Source organism: Ctenocephalides felis, unplaced genomic scaffold (genome assembly GCF_003426905.1).
Source record: "Ctenocephalides felis isolate EL2017-DRISC unplaced genomic scaffold, ASM342690v1 CF-g0.4_SCAFFOLD_01170, whole genome shotgun sequence".
NCBI classification, from domain to species: domain Eukaryota; kingdom Metazoa; phylum Arthropoda; class Insecta; order Siphonaptera; family Pulicidae; genus Ctenocephalides; species Ctenocephalides felis.
This window is the reverse complement of record NW_020537324.1, coordinates 76,939,528-76,958,386: the sequence shown is the minus strand read 5'-3', so window position 1 is coordinate 76,958,386 and position 18,859 is coordinate 76,939,528. Positions and strand designations below refer to the sequence as shown.

Sequence of the window (18,859 nt, the reverse complement as noted above, 5' to 3'; positions counted from 1 at the left end):
CAAAATATAGACAAATTAATGGGGTTTATATACCTCATTGTATATAGCATTGCAATGAAACAACACATTCTTATACACTTTAAAGTATTAATTTTTTTGATTCTGTAGAATCTAGACTCTAGATTCTAGAGTCTAGAAATATTTTAGAATATACCTTACTTAGCAAAACACGTTTGCCGGGTCAGCTAGTATAAGATATATATATATATATATATATATACATAATATATACATAATATATATATATATATTAAGAGCCTATTCTTTTATAACCCCATAATAAATATTATGTTTCAACTTACTCGACTCCATTAGACCAAGTCGCCCTCACTGTGGTGGATAAAGCTTCGCGTTCATCTTCTAACATTGCTTCGATACATTGTTCCATAAGAGCCTCCTCTTCTAGTTGTTGCATTACCTAAACCAAAAATTAATAAGCAATTAATAAACCATCAAATAAGAATCATTAATCTACATATATATATAAAAATAAGTCGGGTTTCTTTCTGACGATATAACTCCAGAACGCGCGAACCGATTTCGACAATTTTGCATTCGTTGGAAAGGTCTCGGGCTCCGCAAGGTTTTATAGCTAAGAAAATAGTGGTGCATGGCATCGTGCCTTAATGCAAATTGCTGGAACTTCAAGCACCGTAATTAAAAATTCGAGTAAGTAATGACATTAGTGAGAATTATCATAATTATGCTTGCAATTAAGTCAACGAGCAATTCTTGCCGCAAAGAATAATGATGTACACGCACTGAATTTCAAAATTCAATCAGAAATTGCCAGCGATTTGGTGACATACCAATGATTCCGGCTGGTTTTCCGTTTGACTTCAAACGATTGCAATTGCCAGTTCGCTTTGCGTTCGCAATACAAGTCTTAAGGCCAATCGCTTAGTGTTTGCGGGATAAATTTCAAATAGATTATTTAGAAAATCATTGTTTTTCCACATGGGCAGTTACACGTTGCCTGCTCGCAAGTTGGAAAACCAACCGCTTTGTTTGTGTTACGTCAGACCAAAAAACAAAAAAATGTGGTTTACCAAAGAGCACTTCAATGGATAATTGGCGGATTCACTTTCATTTACTTAGAGAAGGTCAACTAAAAACACTTCATTTTTGTAATCGAAATAAATTCATTACTGTTGTATAATAAAATCAAAATTTTCCTTTTCAAATATGAAACAAACAAAAAATTCTACATCTTTCTCACGAAACCATCTGGTGGCGAAACGGAGTTCGTCGTCGGGTTTGCTAGTTCCATATAAATTACAACAGACAGACAGACAAAAAGTATTTATTACAGTAATTAATTATACATTTTGCATTGCTATTTTTGGTGCATATTTTTACCCTTGGGTACTTTATACATCATATCTGATCTTAATATATACAGTAAATGTTGATGTATAATTACAGCGAGATGTTTTACAATTGAGTGGCAAAAAAAGAGGTAAGAAAACTTTTCCTCAAAAAAAAGCCACAGAGCAATATTTATAATTATACATAATTATACAAAAAAAAAATAAAATAAAATAAAAACAAAATAAAAGATTTATTCTCATCCAAGTATTAATTGCGATATGGGTCGATCAATATATTTTTGGCATGGCGTGATTGCCATACCAAATATCGTCCTCTTGTGTATTGGCCGAGGCCCGCGATGTTAATATTAGGATGATCCCCACATTTTAGATAAAAATTCTCAGTGAGCTTTTTTTATATAGTCGAGTATTGTCGGTACGTCAGTCTGTTTGTGTATGTATTTTGAAGAGTAGTAATGTGTCTAGTCAGTGGGTCCCTTATTTTGTTAAGTACTATTCGTAGTGTCTTATTTTGTAATGTCTGTAGTTTCTGTAAGTTAGTCTTAGTCGTCGCTATAAATTACAATCTAATCAATCTATCTCTTATCCTATTATTGTCATACATATGAAGTATTTTCTGATACTAGTAAAATTTTTCAAAAAATATTTGTAATCATCGAACAATTTTTCTATCAATAGGTGAGCGTTCGTTATGTGTATTTTGATCTCATTATTGTCAGAAAAATCGATATTCATTAATTAGGTTGTAGCTAGAGATACATTTTTTTTATTAAAATTAATGGACCGATTCTGCTGCATAACAGACCAATGTTATGGCAAGGCCAAGTTATCAAGAACATTCCATACTAACAAAAATAAAAGCCATGCGGTTGCTGTGCAGTCAGACGTATTTCTCAGGGTGTCATATAGAAAATCGAACTTAGAAACCACACAAATTTTAGAAAAACGATGTTAAATAAACAGGTCTTTCTGACTCAGCTTCATAACATACGAGCGACGTTGCAGTTTACGTGCAAAACGCTTTAATGCACAGCAAACCACAACATTTTGCCAGTATTCAGTATGATTCAGTAGCATAATGTATGCAAGTCGGAGCTTAACATTGCCTTGCCATAACATTCGTCCATATATATATATTTAATAAATTTATTTCCCTCACCTGTTTATCGAACTCTTCCTCGTTCTCCATCCACAGGTATTCGGAGAAGTCTTCATCGAGCCTCGGCGAGCCCAACTCGTCTAGTTGCGGCGGCTGCGGCTGGTGCAGGGCAGAGTTATTGATGTGGTTGTTGACGGCCTGGTGGTGCTGGTGGTGGTCGCCGAAGTCGAGGCCGTTGTTGTAATAGCCGTTGTTATTGCCTACGGGGGGTGTTAGAGGTATCTTCATTTTCATAGCCTATTGTCTGGAAGAGAAAAGATAAAGGTCAGTGGAAACACTTTACATTTAAACGTTTGCGGACGTGGATGCTATAGCATTCAGTTTGGATTGTTATGCATAATGACGTGGATGCAATAGCATACAAATTTTATAATTAATAGTTTGATAAAACCTTCCATTTTTGTGATCATTATACCTATTAACAGATTCTTTAGGTATTTTCTTCATAAATTTTCTTGGTCAAGTTGCGTAAAATAGTAGCATAATAGTGTGGATGCTATAGCATTCATCTGGTATATAACGATTAAACTACCCTTGCAAACGGTATTTAATCAAACCGTTTACCCTTGTAAACGGTGTTTAATCAAATTTTTAATTTCTGATAAAAATTTTGTACCTTACTAAAAAATTTTACCGCATACTTGGTTAGGGAAACTTATTGGGTGACAAAGTTGATTCATTTTGGTTGAAAATGTTATACGAGTATAATAATTAAAAAAAACAATTATCATATACGAAAGTACACTTTTATCAATGTCATTCTAAAAGTAAGTGTTTTTTTCCAAAATTCGATAATATTTTTATTTAATTCGTGTTGTTTTTGCATAAATATGCATCCTAAAGCAAGCAAACTATAGGCAGTTTTCATGAAACTCTCAATATTAAAGTTAATTCTAGTTGGAATTTCATTAATTTTCATTTTGGTAGAAAAATGACTAACAAGTAGACTCTACTGACAAGCAAACTGAAAAACAAATGTTGACAAACTAATTAAACATCAGTCATGATGGTGAAAAGAGGACTCTACTGACAATCAAGCAAAAAGAAATTATTAGCAGATGAATTTATCAACCCAGACAGTAAAAAAGGGACTCTACTGACAAGCAAGCTGAAAATATTAACAAATAAAATTAACTTTAACCAATATTGAAAAAGAGAACTCTACTGACGAGCAATTTGGAAGAAAATTGAGATTCTACTAACAAATAGATAAATTGATCAACCTGGAACATAGAAAATGACCCTACTGACCAGCAAACCTAAAAAAAAGTTACCAAATAAATTTATCATCAACAAAGACAGTAAAAAGGAGTCTACTGACAAGCAAACTAGAAGAAAATATTACCAAATGAATTTAACGTCATCCAAGACAGCAAAAAAGGACTCTACTGACAAGGAAACTAGTGAAAAATTAAATTCAAACATGAACCAAAAATAACTAACATAAATAATTTTAGCAAAATGTGATGATTGACGATTTTGTTCTTTTAGTTGTTCTTTTTTCTTCAAAATTCCAACATTCCAAATTCTATTAAAAAATTCCTAGATATCAATTATAAATTGCTGAATTCTATTCAAAATTCTTGGTCTTTATTCCTCGATTCTATCAAAATTCCATTCTAAAATCGAGTCTTAATTCCTAGACTCTATTTTAAATTTTTGTTCAAAATCCTAGATTTTATCATAAATTCCTAAATTTAAAAAAAATCTTAGATTCTATTGAAAATTCTCAGTCCTAATTCCTCGATTCTTAACTACATAAATTCTTGATCCAAACATCTAGAAATCATTCTAAATTTTTGAGCCAAAATCCTAAATTCCATTCTAAAATAATTGTCCCAATTTCCAAAACACATTCTAAAATTGTTGTCCAAATTTCCAGTATCCATTCTAAAATTTTTGTCCAAAATTACAAAAGCCATTCTAATTTTTTGTCCAAATTTCCAAAATCCATTCTAAATTTTTAGTCCAAATTTTCAAAACCCATTCTAAATTTTTAGGCCAAATTTACAGAATCCATTCGAAAATTTTTGTCCAATTTTCCAAAATCCATTCCAAATTCTTGATAAAAATTCTTAGATTTTATTCTAAACTCTTGGTCTAAAGTTCTAGATTCTTGGACCAAATGCCTAGATTATTTCGGTCTAAGTCCTTTGCTCATTATAAAATTTATTAATACGAAAAATTTCACAAAAACTATAAATTATCTAATTTACTTCTTTAGATTCATTTCATTCACATTTGCACATTTGTTTCCCTCTTGTTGATTTGTATATTTTTAAACAATTTTGCAACTTCCAAATTCCTTGAATTGTTTGTTTGAATTGTTTTGTAAACTTTGTTGAGCTTAAAATTTTCCATTCAAACAAGAAATGTAGTGGTGTCAAATGGAAATTATTGTATCTTATTTTATTATGATTTTATTCGAATTGTGACAATGTATACATTTCATAAACAATAATTTGTATAAGGGATCAGGTATCGAAATTGTTATAGCATAATCTAAACATCCGATTAATAATTAAATAATAAAAGAAAAATTTCATGAGTATAGATTTTTTCCAAAATCTTACACTTGCTCCAAATTCCTAAGCTCTATTATTAATTTATAGTCCTATGAAAATATATAAAATATCCTATATAAAATCCTATATTTAATGATCTAGATTTTCAAAACCTATACTAACTTTTGGTCGCAAACTCATGAAATTCATTCTACAATTTTTGTCCAAATTTCTGAAATTTATTTTAAATTCTTGATATAACTTCCTAGATTCTATTTGGTCATTAGAAATTCTTGGTTTAAATTCCTATTGGCCTACATTTCTAGATTCTATTCCAAATTCTTTGGGCCAAATTTTATTCCTACACTCTATTTTTGGTCCCAAATCATATATTCTTAGACCTAATTGTATTCAAAAATTCTTGGTCCTAATCTCAAGATTCTACAATAAATTCATGATCGAAATTTCTAGAACCTATACTAACTTTTGGTCCAAATTTCTAAATTTTATTCTAAAAATTTTGTTCAAATTTCTAAAATATATTTTAAATTCCTAGATTCTATTTGGTCATAATAAATTCTTAGTATAAATTCCTATTAAACCACATTTTGCAGATTCTATTCCAAATTCTCAGTCCAAACTCCTTGGACCCAATTTCAAGATTTTATTCTTCCAGAGTTCGTCCCTGTACCCCAGGGCCCGCACTCACCAAGTCAATAATAAATACATCTATTTCTTCTAAATTAGGTTAATCGAAAAATTCAAAATTAACCATCAATTACCCATCTATTTCCCACAAATAATTAATTACCTTGTGTTCTACTTGCGTCGTGTGAAAAATTCGAAAATGCACCCAATCACGTGCACGCATAATTTCAATTCCAAAACAAATCAACAAACTTCATAAGAAGAACTATGAACTATTATTAAAATAATAATTAAACACTTTATTAAGTATAAAATGATATAAAAAACACGACTATAAATAAGGAATTGACGTTTAAAAAATGTATTCAAAAAAGTGACTTGTCCAAGATGACATTTTATTTCAATTGCAGAGCCAACTAGAGAAATTGGACAAAAAACAAAAAAAATAATAAAAAATTTAATAAAAAAATATTAGTTAATTGGAAATTAACTAAATCAATTAAAAATGTCGTTTTCCTGAATTTTTTTATAATTTTCCAACTTAAACTTCTATAAACTTTCTGTGAGCAATTATTATTTCAAAAATCAACTCTAAAAATGGTAAATTTTCTCCTTAGTACAAACATTTATAATAGTAGTAACATATATAAAACTAGTGGTGTATGGCATCGTGCCTTAAGGCAAATTGCTGGAACTTCCCGTGCCGTAATGAAATATTCGAGAAATTTTAAACGTTTTCAAATATATTATTACAAATACTGTAACTTTCATTGTTTTTGCTATCTTGTTATATCTGAGCAAATCAAATGTAAATCATAAATCAATTTATATCCAGAACATTAACAATCGTCATTTCATTTCGAATTCAATTTCAAAAAAAAAAATAGTGGCTTAATTTACACAAAAATTAAAAAAGTGCCCCATAGTCACAGTCTAAACGCATTTGCAATCAATTCTGCGCGACATTTTCACTTATACTATGCTTAGCTTGTCGGCATTTTAACATTTTTCAATAGTTTTCACAAAATTGGAAAAGTGCTTCAGACATAAACAGTCTAAACGCACTTGGGTAAACATTTGCACCAGAATCGCGCTTAGACTGTGTTTAGCATGGGTGATTTTTTGAATTTTTAATCCAAAATTACAAAAATATTTTTTGAAAAATTTAGCTCTGTATCTCCGAAATGGCTGGGCCTACCTTTGCCAAAAACTAATCATCTCTTCTCCCAATCATTACTAATTGAATGTTTTTTGGATCATACAAATCGGATACTCCATTCTCTCAAAAACTCGATTTCTATTTTGTGCACTCTTTACTCTTTATCTCCATAACTGCTGGGCCTGCCTTTGCCAAAAACTAATCAGCACATCTCCCTATCAATAGGAATCAAATGTTTTTTGAACCATTCAAATCGGTTGATGCGCCCGAAAACGTGACTGGAAATTTGTATCCATACATACATACACACACACATATCTATTTTTTCTGAGGTATGCCAAAATGTTCAGAAACCTTTAAAACGTCGAGAAATGCAAAAATTTTCAATTTAGATTTTTGGACGATTATAATAACTTACCCTACGGAAAGTTAATATATCGTTCTGAAATTTTTCAACATTTTTTCTCGAAACTATTACTAATTTTAAAACAAATTTAAAGAAATGACCAAACTTTCGACCTGATATAAACTATTAAAATAATGATAAATCATAAAGAAAATTAAACAAAGCGGTCAAGCAGTTGTTTTAATAATTAGAAGTTAAGTCAACAATTTTTGTCAAGGTTTTTGCAAGCAAATTCTGAAACAATTTTGCACAACAAAATGTGCTTTTGCTAATGAAATGCTGAATGATGACACAAGTTTAGTGTCGAAACGTACAAAATAAATGTCATCGAACATTTATTTCAGTTTCGAACAAAGAATCCAAAATAGTCATGAAAAACGCAAAAAATTTAAAAAAATATTTAGTTATCGTTTCAGAACTATGTGCGTTCCATATTGGGGACATCTATCAAAAACGTGGTTTTGATTAGAAAATAAATAATTACATATAAATTAATTATATATAAATATAATTTCGTCTATTATTTGTCAACACGTCAACATATAATAAACAATCGAAAATTTTGCAAACTAAAAAACAATTACAGACGCATAATAATTTTAATGACGCAGCCATATCGGTAATGTTTCTGATAAAAATATACAATTGAGACATCATCTTGTTCAAATATTTACTTTGCCATCAGAAGCAGAAAACAATTTGATAAAAATAAATAATAACTAGTAATGTATGGCATCGTGCCTTAAGGCAAATTGCTGGAACTTTCCGTACCGAAAACTAAATTATTAAAAAAACTTCGCAAAATTTTGAAAAAATCAGATTTTTGAGAAATTTTGAAAAAATTTGACATTTTTGGAAAATTTGTTTTTTTATATTAGGATTTTTGAGAAATTTTGAAAATTTTGAGAAAGTTTGAGTTTTTGAAAAATTTGATTTTTTTTTAATATTTTGATACACACACAGATACACATTCACACACATCAATTTTTTTAAGGTATGCCAAAATGTTCAGAAACCTCTGAAACCTAAAGATATTTAAAAAAATTCGTTTTCGATTTTTTTAACTTAGTTTCTAGTCTGACAAGTTTCTAGTCTGACTATTTATCCATGCCACTTACATCTAGTTGTAAGATTGTTACTCGAGTCATGTTTACCTCCATTACTTGCAAAAATTTCGTTTCAATTTTATTTTGGCAAGCAGCAACTCCCAAACTGTTATCCTAATGCAAAAATACATTCATTCTCCCCACAAAGTATGCAAATTTTAATTCTTGATACGAGAAGGTCTAGCCTTAAAGGCACGATGCCATGCACCACTAGTTTACTTATTTACTGTGTCATGTTTACCTCTATTACTTGCAAAATTTTCATTTCAATTTTATTTTGGGCAAGCAACTCCCAAACTGTTATCCTAATGCAAAAATACATTCATTCTGCCTACAAAGTATGCAAACTTATTCGTGTGTGATGTAAGCCAAAGTGAAAAAGTACAAGACCAAAATAACTTTGACAAAGAACTCAAGACTCTGAAAGAATACATTAAGTAAAAAATAGCCAGGAATTCAGATTGAAAATATTATCATGAACAGTAGAGAAACTCTAAGGTAAAAATCAATTAGATGGTGATAGGACAACCGGTGGATTGGCAACTAAGGAAGAACGTTAAGGAGAAGATTTATTTAAGTGTTTTGATATTATTTATTTAATTTGTTTTTTTTTATCTGAGACCTTAATTCGAAGGTTGACACAGACCAGGTGTAGTGTATGTCAATGGGATCAGCACAGAATTTTGAGACCTACTTTCTATTTGCCTCGCACGTCCGCACGTTGCTCCACGTCGAAGACCAAGCCAATTGCAAAATTTTTAGAATATACAATCACTTTTTGAATTATTTTATTTGGTATATATATATATATATATATATATATATATATATATATCTTATATATAAAAATGAATCGCAAAATGTGTTGGTAAGCGCATAACTCAACAACGCCTGGCCAATTCTTTTTTTTTAAATGTTCTTTAATGTTCAAGGCGAGAAATAATTGCCGGGAAAACCCTGAAAACAGCCCTTTTCTTTTTCACATACAAACGTTTTCTAACTAAAACGTAGAATCAATTTGAGCGTTAAAATTCTTCTGAAATGATGTTTGTTATGGGAATTTTTTAGGATTTTTTAAATTATAGAAATATAGTTAGATTGTAGAAATAAATGGAAAAAATCATAAAAAACCGCTTATCATTCATTTTGAAGATATTTGAGGCATTGTTTGGCATTGAGAAGACTGTCATTTGCCATTACTTTTAAATCAGTATATAAGGTTGTCAAATATCTCCCTTCCGCTTTTTTGCTCTTGGTTTATAATACAAAAAGGCGGAAGGGAGATATTTGACAACCTAATATTACAAGTTCTTATAAAGTCAGAATTAAAAGAGTTGTAATCCAATTAATGTTTTCACTTCTGAACTTGAGATTAATGTTAGTCTATTTACCATGCAAATTGGAGCACAGTAAAAAAAATCGCGGGGCACACGCTTTTACCTCTACATTTACTGCAATAATTTTGTTGATCGTAGGTTGAATAGAGCACATGTGTGAACAGGATTTGACAAATTAATTCCCTTCAAATATGAACTTAAGTAATAATGTATATTGAATTATTAATGAGAAAAATATAGATATTAAAATCACTAAAAGCCATTTAAAATACGGTACAAAATTATAAAAATTTATAGGCAATGTTATTGAAGCAATTATTTTGGGTAGAAAAACTTAAGGTGATATTGTACCTTTACCGCGAATGCTATATATTAATTCTTAAATACATCACAAAGGCAGACGATGATTTTTTGTGTGAAAAATTTGGAAAATCGATGTTTTAGTCGCGAATAAACAAAAAATCATTCATTTATACATCCACATCTACAGGTATGACTAATAATATTGTATAACCCTTAAATGCATTAAAATAAATTGTAAATAAATTTGTTCTATAAATTGCAGTGTATAACTTTTAATATACAATTTTATTGAACATTTTTTAATATTTGTTAAATGGATAATTAAAGTGTTAACTGTGGAAATTGAGAATAATCATTTTATTTGAAACAGTTCTACATTCAACATCACTCATATATTGGTGTAAATAGTAATTCGAAAACCAATGATTATTTTTAACTGTACTGTAAATATTGGTATAGGATATTGAAAAATGTAGATGTGGGTACAGGACAACGCCTATCGGGTCATCTAATATATATATATATATATATATATATATATATATATATATAAAATGCCTAACACCGAATATTTGGCCAAACAAAAATATTGTTCGCATTTTTTGCGATAAAGAACCTATAATATCTCTTCAATTAGAAATGCTTAGATTGAAAATAATAAATAACTTAATTGAATATAGATACTACATATGCGTGTAACCGTTTGAATGATATTTATGAAATAACATAAACATATAACAATAACGTTTTCTTTGAATATTGGTAAAAGAGTTCTTCACGTGTTCGTTTTTAATCTCAAAAGTCGATAAAGTTTAGATTATTATATATATATATTATATACAAAATGGAATAACGAATTCATTTTTTCAATTCGCAATTCATATATTTCATTTAAAATGAATTAATTAAGTAATGAAAATTCAATAAGAAAATCAAAGTTTAATTTTAATATTCAGCAAGGGTTTACAAATTGATTTAGAAGAAATTTGGAGGATAATAAGGTAAAATTACATATATAACACACTGTTAAAATATATAATATATAATATAATATCAACTCACTTTTAATTAAATTTTGATCATACAATATTTCACCATTTGAACCGAATATAATATTTATTCTTGTTGATAACGTATTAACGTAAACAAAGTTTTTTTCAGATTCCAGTTAATCAAATATTTTTAAAAATTCAAAATACATATTTTTGACTCATTTATTATTTATTTTGAAATTTAAAAATTCAAATCGCTTCAATAACCACGTCTGTAGCCAAATATTTACTAAAATGAGTAATTGTAAAAACCATAATTATGATAAAAATCAATTATTGATAAATTGAACCAATTATTGGTCAAATAAGTCAAAAAATTTGAAAAAACTCCATAATTTTGAAAAAAGAACATACTTATGGTTATAGTAGATTGAATTGAAAATCATTGTCACGGAGCTAATTTTATGATTTCTAGAAAACTCGTAATATTTATCATAATTCATATAAAAAATTAGTAGCAAAAAAAATATTTATAGTACAACCCTACAGTATAGCCTTATCTTTTAATTTTATTTTTTATATCCTAATAAAATACTCTTTACCCAATTAAAAATTTAATTTTCTCAAAGTTAACTTGATTATTTTCAAATCAAACTTTGAAGATTATTTTACAAAAAAAAAATTGTATTATAAATATAATAAATCTTCGTTAAAAGTTTGATTGATTCAGATACCAATAATGAAGCTACAACAGATAAATAAATAAATGTATAAATAAAATCTGTACTAAAAATAGTACAGTGGGCTGACAAATTCCTTAATATTTCTAATATATATAAAGAATTGTCGACCCCATGTAAAAATGCACTGCTACGACTGCAACGTTTGCTATATCGGATTTTTTAGATTTTTTATTTGTAAAATAGTAGTATGCAAAATTATTACTAGTTCTTAATCATTGCCATGTGTCCATTATACAAACTCAAAATCTAAAAGAAACTATATTTTCATAAAAAAATGGGCAATTGAAAAAAAGTCATCTGTAACAGAAAACGATTTGATTGAAATAAATGTAATAAAAAAATTATAAAACATAATAATTCAAAAGCACAAAAATTGCATATATCAGTGTTTTCCAATGTAAGGCCCAATTTAAAAAAAAATTATTTAAAAGAACAAACACCTAAAGAATTACAAACTCTCTATACAAAATGAAGTGCAACGACTGCAACGATTGTTATATCGGATTATTTATATTTTTAATTTTTAAAATAGTAGTATATAAAATTTTTACTAGTTTTGATCATTGTCATATGTTGATTATACAAAATCGAACTCTAAGAGAAACTATATTATCTAAAAAAAAATTGGCAATTGAGGAAAAATCTCTAAAATTTAAATAAAAACAAGAAATATAAAACAAGTCAAAAATAATAATTAAAATAGATATTTCCAAATACAAAATTAGCAAACCAGATTTTTTGGTAAAAATAAATTTCTCGTTCAGGATTAAAAAATAAATTTACACTGAAACTTTATATAAAATTTGCCAATTCATAATTAAAAAAAAAACTCATTTGCGATTAAGAGAGAGAGAGAGAGAGAGAGAGAGAGAGAGAGAGAGTACTTGCATGTTTTTTCATCATCATACACATTTTCTATTCCAATATATTTTGAAATAAAAATAAAATATTATTTAATTTCATTTATAAATCTGTACTATAAATAGTACAGTCGGTTTATATTTCTAATACATAATAAATCTATTATTACTATTACTTACGGACATAATTATGTCCTTAAACCTTGTTAAAATTTTCTATCTTGCCAAGTTTCAGTTCGTGTAGATGTTATTGTAATTATTTCAAAGTAATTAGTGATCATCTCGTTTTTCCTGAATTTTCTTTACATGATGGCGGTCTGTTTGAATTTCCAATTAAACTGTGTTAATTAACTTCATCGTAATGCAATTTTTGCGAAAATTTGGTACTGAAAATTTTGAAAAATCGTTTTTGGAAAACTTTGATGAACGGTTGTGACGTTGGTGGTCAATCTAGTGGGTGAATATTTGGATTTTGTTTGAGAAAAAAAATGATAAAAAATATTTGTGAGTGAAAAAATGGTTTAGTAATTTTATTTAATGATTTATAGAAGACTTTGGTATAGAGGAACATGTACAGGGTGTTCATAAAAAAACATTATTAATATGAATAAATAAATAAGATGAATTTTAACTATATCTAGCATTTAAAATATAATCGAATTAATTCCTACAAATTATTAGAATTTTTACAAACATAATGATTTAAAATAAAACTAGTTCTTTGTACTGAAACTTTTCTAACTTCTTATATGAAATTCTCAATACCTTATATATTATAAAATTCAGTAGTCAATATTAATAAATAATTTATCAGTAATATTAATTTATATAATATTGACATTAGTGTTGAACAAAACGTATTTTTTTAATATAAAACTTGGGTGAATATTTTTTTAAATAAAAATAAAAATCTTGGGGCAAACATTTCTCAAATAGTTAAATTATATATATATATATATATATATATATATATATAATATATATATTATAATTTACCGTCCTTGTAGTGAGTTTTACATTTTGTTTATTTACCAATAAACACAAAACATGTTTTTTAGATAAACCACGTTAAAAACAAGTTTATCATTTGATAATTGTATTATCAGAATCTTAAATTTTAATTCACAAAATTATTAACGACGTAGATGGAAACATATTAATATTTTTAAATTTATATACTATTTTACTTTAAAAGAATGGTATAAATATTATTTAAATTTAAATTATTTTAAAATTATTATATTTCAAAAATGTAATGAAATAATAAAGTTTGCATCACTATTTTGTTGTTGGTATAAAATAAACACGTTTTTTACATAAATGTAATCCAATTATTGACAAAACATTTTTTAGCAAATTCAGCAAATCTCAAATGTTTCAAATTCATCATTTAAGAAAAAAAAATCAATTTAAATTCAGTAAATTTTAAACATAAATTTGGCTTTGATTTGAATTTAATTTTGCCTTTTTTATAATTATTAAATATCTACCAACAAGTGTAAAAGTATTATAAAATTGTCAAGGCCTTTACTCCATGTATTTATTTTTTTCAATTAATTTCACGTTTTTCTATTTTGATCCTAGAATTAGTTTACTCTTTTCTTAATAATTTTCCTAACATTTTCTTTTCTTCTTAAATGCAAAATTCATACCGTTGCTTTTTATAAATTTATAGTTCAATTTTTTTAGCATTCAAGTAAACTGTATTTTTAGCATTCAATTATAGTTAGCATTCAAGTAAACTGTATTTTTCAGAAAAGTAATTATTTATAAAATTATTTAGCCTAGATTTCTAAGACGTAATATTGTATTTTTTATTCGGTTTTTCAGATTGAATAGATATATTGAATAATAATACTTATCTTTGAATTAAATTTTGATATTTCTTAATTTATTCTTTTTTACTTACATGCAAAATATTTTCTACATATTGTATATTATAAATAAATAATTGTATTTATTTAAAAAATTAGCATTGATGTTTTGTATTTTGTTCTATGTCTCCTTTGATTTGTTCATATTATAATCAAACAAATCAGATGATCCTTATTGAATTAAATTCAATTAGTAATTTTTAGTAATTTTTAGTAAATTTTCTTCTTTTTTTGAATGCAAATTTTGTAGTTTATTTGTTGTAACATCATGGATTAAAAAAGAACAGATTAAAATTTGATATAGAAGCTTCTGTAGCAATAGTACTTAAATTAATGGATAAAATAATAAAGTAACTGCTTTACATTAATGAACATAAAAAAATTATAAGACAGAGTAAAAGTCTAAAATTGTTTTTAAAAAAGACCTAAACGCATTTTAGCTAAAAACATTCAAATAAGCATATATGTATTTAAATAAATTAAAAACATCATTTCTAAACTCTTTCACATTCGATATATATATGGAACATACTTTGTATGAAAAAACAATTTCTAAAACATTATTATTAATCTAATTTCATATCAGAACGTGCATAAGTTTATAATATACAATCGTGTAAATTTTCAAAAAATTGGAAGTTTTTTAATCTGTGGCGATATCAAAGCATGAATATATTTATAACATATAAACAAATTTATAAATTTTATATTGATGATTTTATATTGATTGAATTTATTTACAAAAACACACTTTAGTAAAAGACTAGGTATAAATATTTTTTAAAAAAATAGGAATTAAAATGCAGGTAAAAAGAAACAGGGCATTCACTTTGTTACAAAAATTACATTAAAAAAAGAGTAAATTTACTAAAAACATAAAGATTATGTGATATAATATAAAAATAAAATAGGACAGAAAATACATAAAACTGAATATATGTTAGTCTATTTATATTAGTTAAATTTAATACAAAAACACTCATTTTGGTACGAGAATTTAGCTTTGAAGAAACTTCAAAAATGTGTTGTAAAATTGGATGAACTCATTTTGTTGCAAAATAATTTGCTTTTAATTATTATTTTTTTTTTGAATTCTCTTTATTAATTGCAATATGTCCTTACACGATAAAATAAGAAAACATCTAGTCATTTTGACAATATTTGAGCATTTAACATTATTTTTTCAATTTTTAATTTCTTAAAAGTTACTTAATAGTAATCCTTTTTATTTTTGACAAGTGACATTTAATTTTGCTGTCAAATGAAGTAAAATTAGAAAGAAAAACTAAATTATGCTTTTAAATAGAAACCAAAAATATGTGAAATTAAATAAAAAAATCTGTTCACATACACACACGCACATACTTTTTCCAAATTTGGTCTCATTCGATTCAGAATGACTTGAAACGTCGAGAAAACATAAAATTAGCAAATCGGATTTTTTTATAAAAATAATCTTCTCCTTCGAGAAGTTAAAAACACTCATTTTGTTACAAAACAAACTACTTCAGAAAAATAACAATAATATGTATAATTAAATAAAAAAACACTAATTTTTTTACAAAAAAATTTGCTTTGAGGGAAAAACGATTACGTGTGAAACTAAAAAGGACTTGCAATTAACTTCATCATAAACATTTTGGAACAAAAGATTTATTTATATGCACAAATCCTTAATCCTTAAAAAAAAACCTAAAATTCCTTTGAAAATACGAACAAAACTTTATGAACAATTTCTAATAGTAAAAATAATATTGATAAAAAATAATTTGCATTACAAAATTTGTAAAATTATGGCCACAAACTTTGTTGATATTTTGGAACAAAAGATTTACGTATTACCTAAAATTCCTTTGAAAATACGAACAAAACTTTATGAACAATTTCTAATAGTAATAATTATATTGCTATAAAATAATTTGCATTACAAATTCGTGAAATTATGGCCACAAACTTTGTTGACATTTTGGAACAAAAGATTTGTGTACGCGCAGATAATGGATAATCACCTTCGTAAAAAATCCAAAAATACCTTCAATAAATATCTTGAACCAAAATTATTTATATCAAAAACAATTTACCATTTTCTAATATCAATCTGTATCAATATTTTAGAAAGTACCCGGTGAAATTTTTAACATCAACCATTATTGACGACGACGTCACATGGCCAGATGTTTTTATACAAAAATACTAAAAGACCCAACGATTGTAAAATGTAAAACACACTTTATATATAATATAAAATACATACCCCCCACACACACAAAATATTGATATAAATACAAATATCAACATAAACACCTCACAAACATAAATATTTATATTATTCCCATGAGCATATATTTTTTAACAAAAATGGCGATCGGACTTACTCTAAAGTAGGTTATATGATTTTTCCGTCCGGCAAAAGGGAACCGCACACGAACTTTGTTTTGTTTGGATTTATATTTAAATCGTCACTTTATTAATGCACTCGTTTGTTTAATAAACACGATTATTTAGCAAATATTTAACAGATATTTAATGCATATGCTGCTTTATATCTGACCACTCGTTTACACGACAGAAGCTAGACTGAATTGTGTTGACAGTTCGCACACGACGACGCCATTACGTCTTTTGCGTCGTAGAGATTAAAATTAAAGTTTTTGTATTAAAATTTTTATAAAATGGTTTTGTGAAGTGTTTTTGAGAAATTGTGATTAATTTGTTATTGTTTTTTGGTTGTTTTGGAGGGTTTTGTAAGTTTTTCGGTTTGTTTTCATAAGTTTGTTTATATATAGATAGGAGTATCCTCTATGGCTTTGTGTTTGTAAATATGTCGTAGGCAGTGATGTCCAACCTTTTTTTCTTTGGTAGCGGTGTGAAGTTTGGTTAATGTTTAAATTGAAATTTGAAATTAGGAATATAATTATAGATATTTTAAGTTTATTTTAAATATATATTAAGTTATTAGAGAAAACGTTTATTTTTGGGATAAACAGTTAAATATTTATATAAAAAGCTGAATTTTAATTATTATCAAGTCGATTATTTATACGTATCATGGAGAGTTTATAAAATTATATGTATGATGAAAATTTTATAAAAAACTTGTAAAATAAGCACAAGATACAGATATTTCAAGTTTATTTGAAAGATATTAATTGGATTAATTAGTTATTAGTGAAAACGTTTATTTTTGGAAAAACCCGATAAGTATTTATATGAAAAATTAAATTTTATTTATTATTAAGTCGATTTTTTACACCTTTCATGGGAAGTGTATGAAACTTTCCTTAACGCAAAATGATTCTCATACCTTGTTTTTATAATAATTTTAAATATTAATTTATTAATTTAATATATTTAGAAGATTTATTGCATTGTTTTTAATTACTATAATAATATAATATATATAATTTTTACTATTCAACAATTTGCAATTCAATATATTTCTTAAATTTAAAATGGACAATAAACTAGTGGTGTATGGCATCGTGCCTTGAGGCAAATTTCTGGAACTTCTCATAACGAATTAAAATTTTAAAAATCTGAATTATTTGCGATACTATTTTTTTTTTTAATTAAAAACCGAATTTTTGAATAAAAAATTATTTCCCAGAAGCATTTATTTTGTCAAAACAAGCAGAAAGTTGTTTGAATCATTTAAATCGGATGCTTATTTCTCTCAAAAACTGCCATTTTTTGCACATTTAGCTCGGTACCTCCAAAACGGCTAGACTTGCTTTTGCTAAAAACTAATCACCACTTCTCCCAATCATTACAATTAGAATGTTTTTTAGATCATTCAAATCGGATACTCCGTTCTCTCAAAAACTCAATTTCTGTTTTCTGCACTCTTTGCTCCATATCTCCGAAACGACTGGACCTGCCTTTGCCAAAAACTAATCAACACATCTCCTTATCAGTAGAAATCGAATGTATTTTGAATTATTAAAATCGTTTGATCCATTCCCCAAAAATCGTGGACGAAAATTTGTATTCATACATACATACATCAATTTTTTCTGAGGTATGCCAGAATGTTCAGAAACCTTCAAAACGTGAAAAAATGAAAAAAAAATCAATTTCGATTTTTTTGCGATTACTATAACTCACCTTACGGAAAGTTAATAATTATATATTTGTTTAAATTATATTTTTTTGAGTTTTTTGACTCACCCATATATTTTTTAGAATTTTAGTGTCAAACAATTGTGAATGACTTGAGTTAAAATTAGCAAAGTGGATTTTTTGGCAAAAACATAAGTTTTTCCTTCGCTAAGTTAATAATTGAATACTTTTCATGAACATAACATTATTTCTCAATGTGTACCTATTGATAAAAAAAAAATTATATAATGCAAAGTTACATTCTTATCGCATAAATTATCTTCCTTGATATATATATATATATATATATATATATATATATATATTTGTTTTTTCTTA

At 26.8% G+C, this 18,859-nt stretch overlaps 1 protein-coding gene across 1 annotated transcript; it reads right to left on the bottom strand.

The window, feature by feature from the left end:
- Nucleotides 1-298: 298 nt before the first annotated feature.
- Nucleotides 299-16,892, bottom strand: LOC113367662. Its single transcript, XM_026609249.1, has 3 exons — nucleotides 16,798-16,892; nucleotides 2,491-2,734; nucleotides 299-418 (listed from the first exon to the last, which is right to left on the bottom strand). The coding sequence occupies exons 2-3, from the start codon at nucleotides 2,722-2,724 to the stop codon at nucleotides 299-301; spliced, it is 354 nt and encodes a 117-aa protein (XP_026465034.1). The 5' UTR covers nucleotides 2,725-2,734; nucleotides 16,798-16,892.
- Between the last annotated feature and the right edge of the window lie 1,967 nt (nucleotides 16,893-18,859).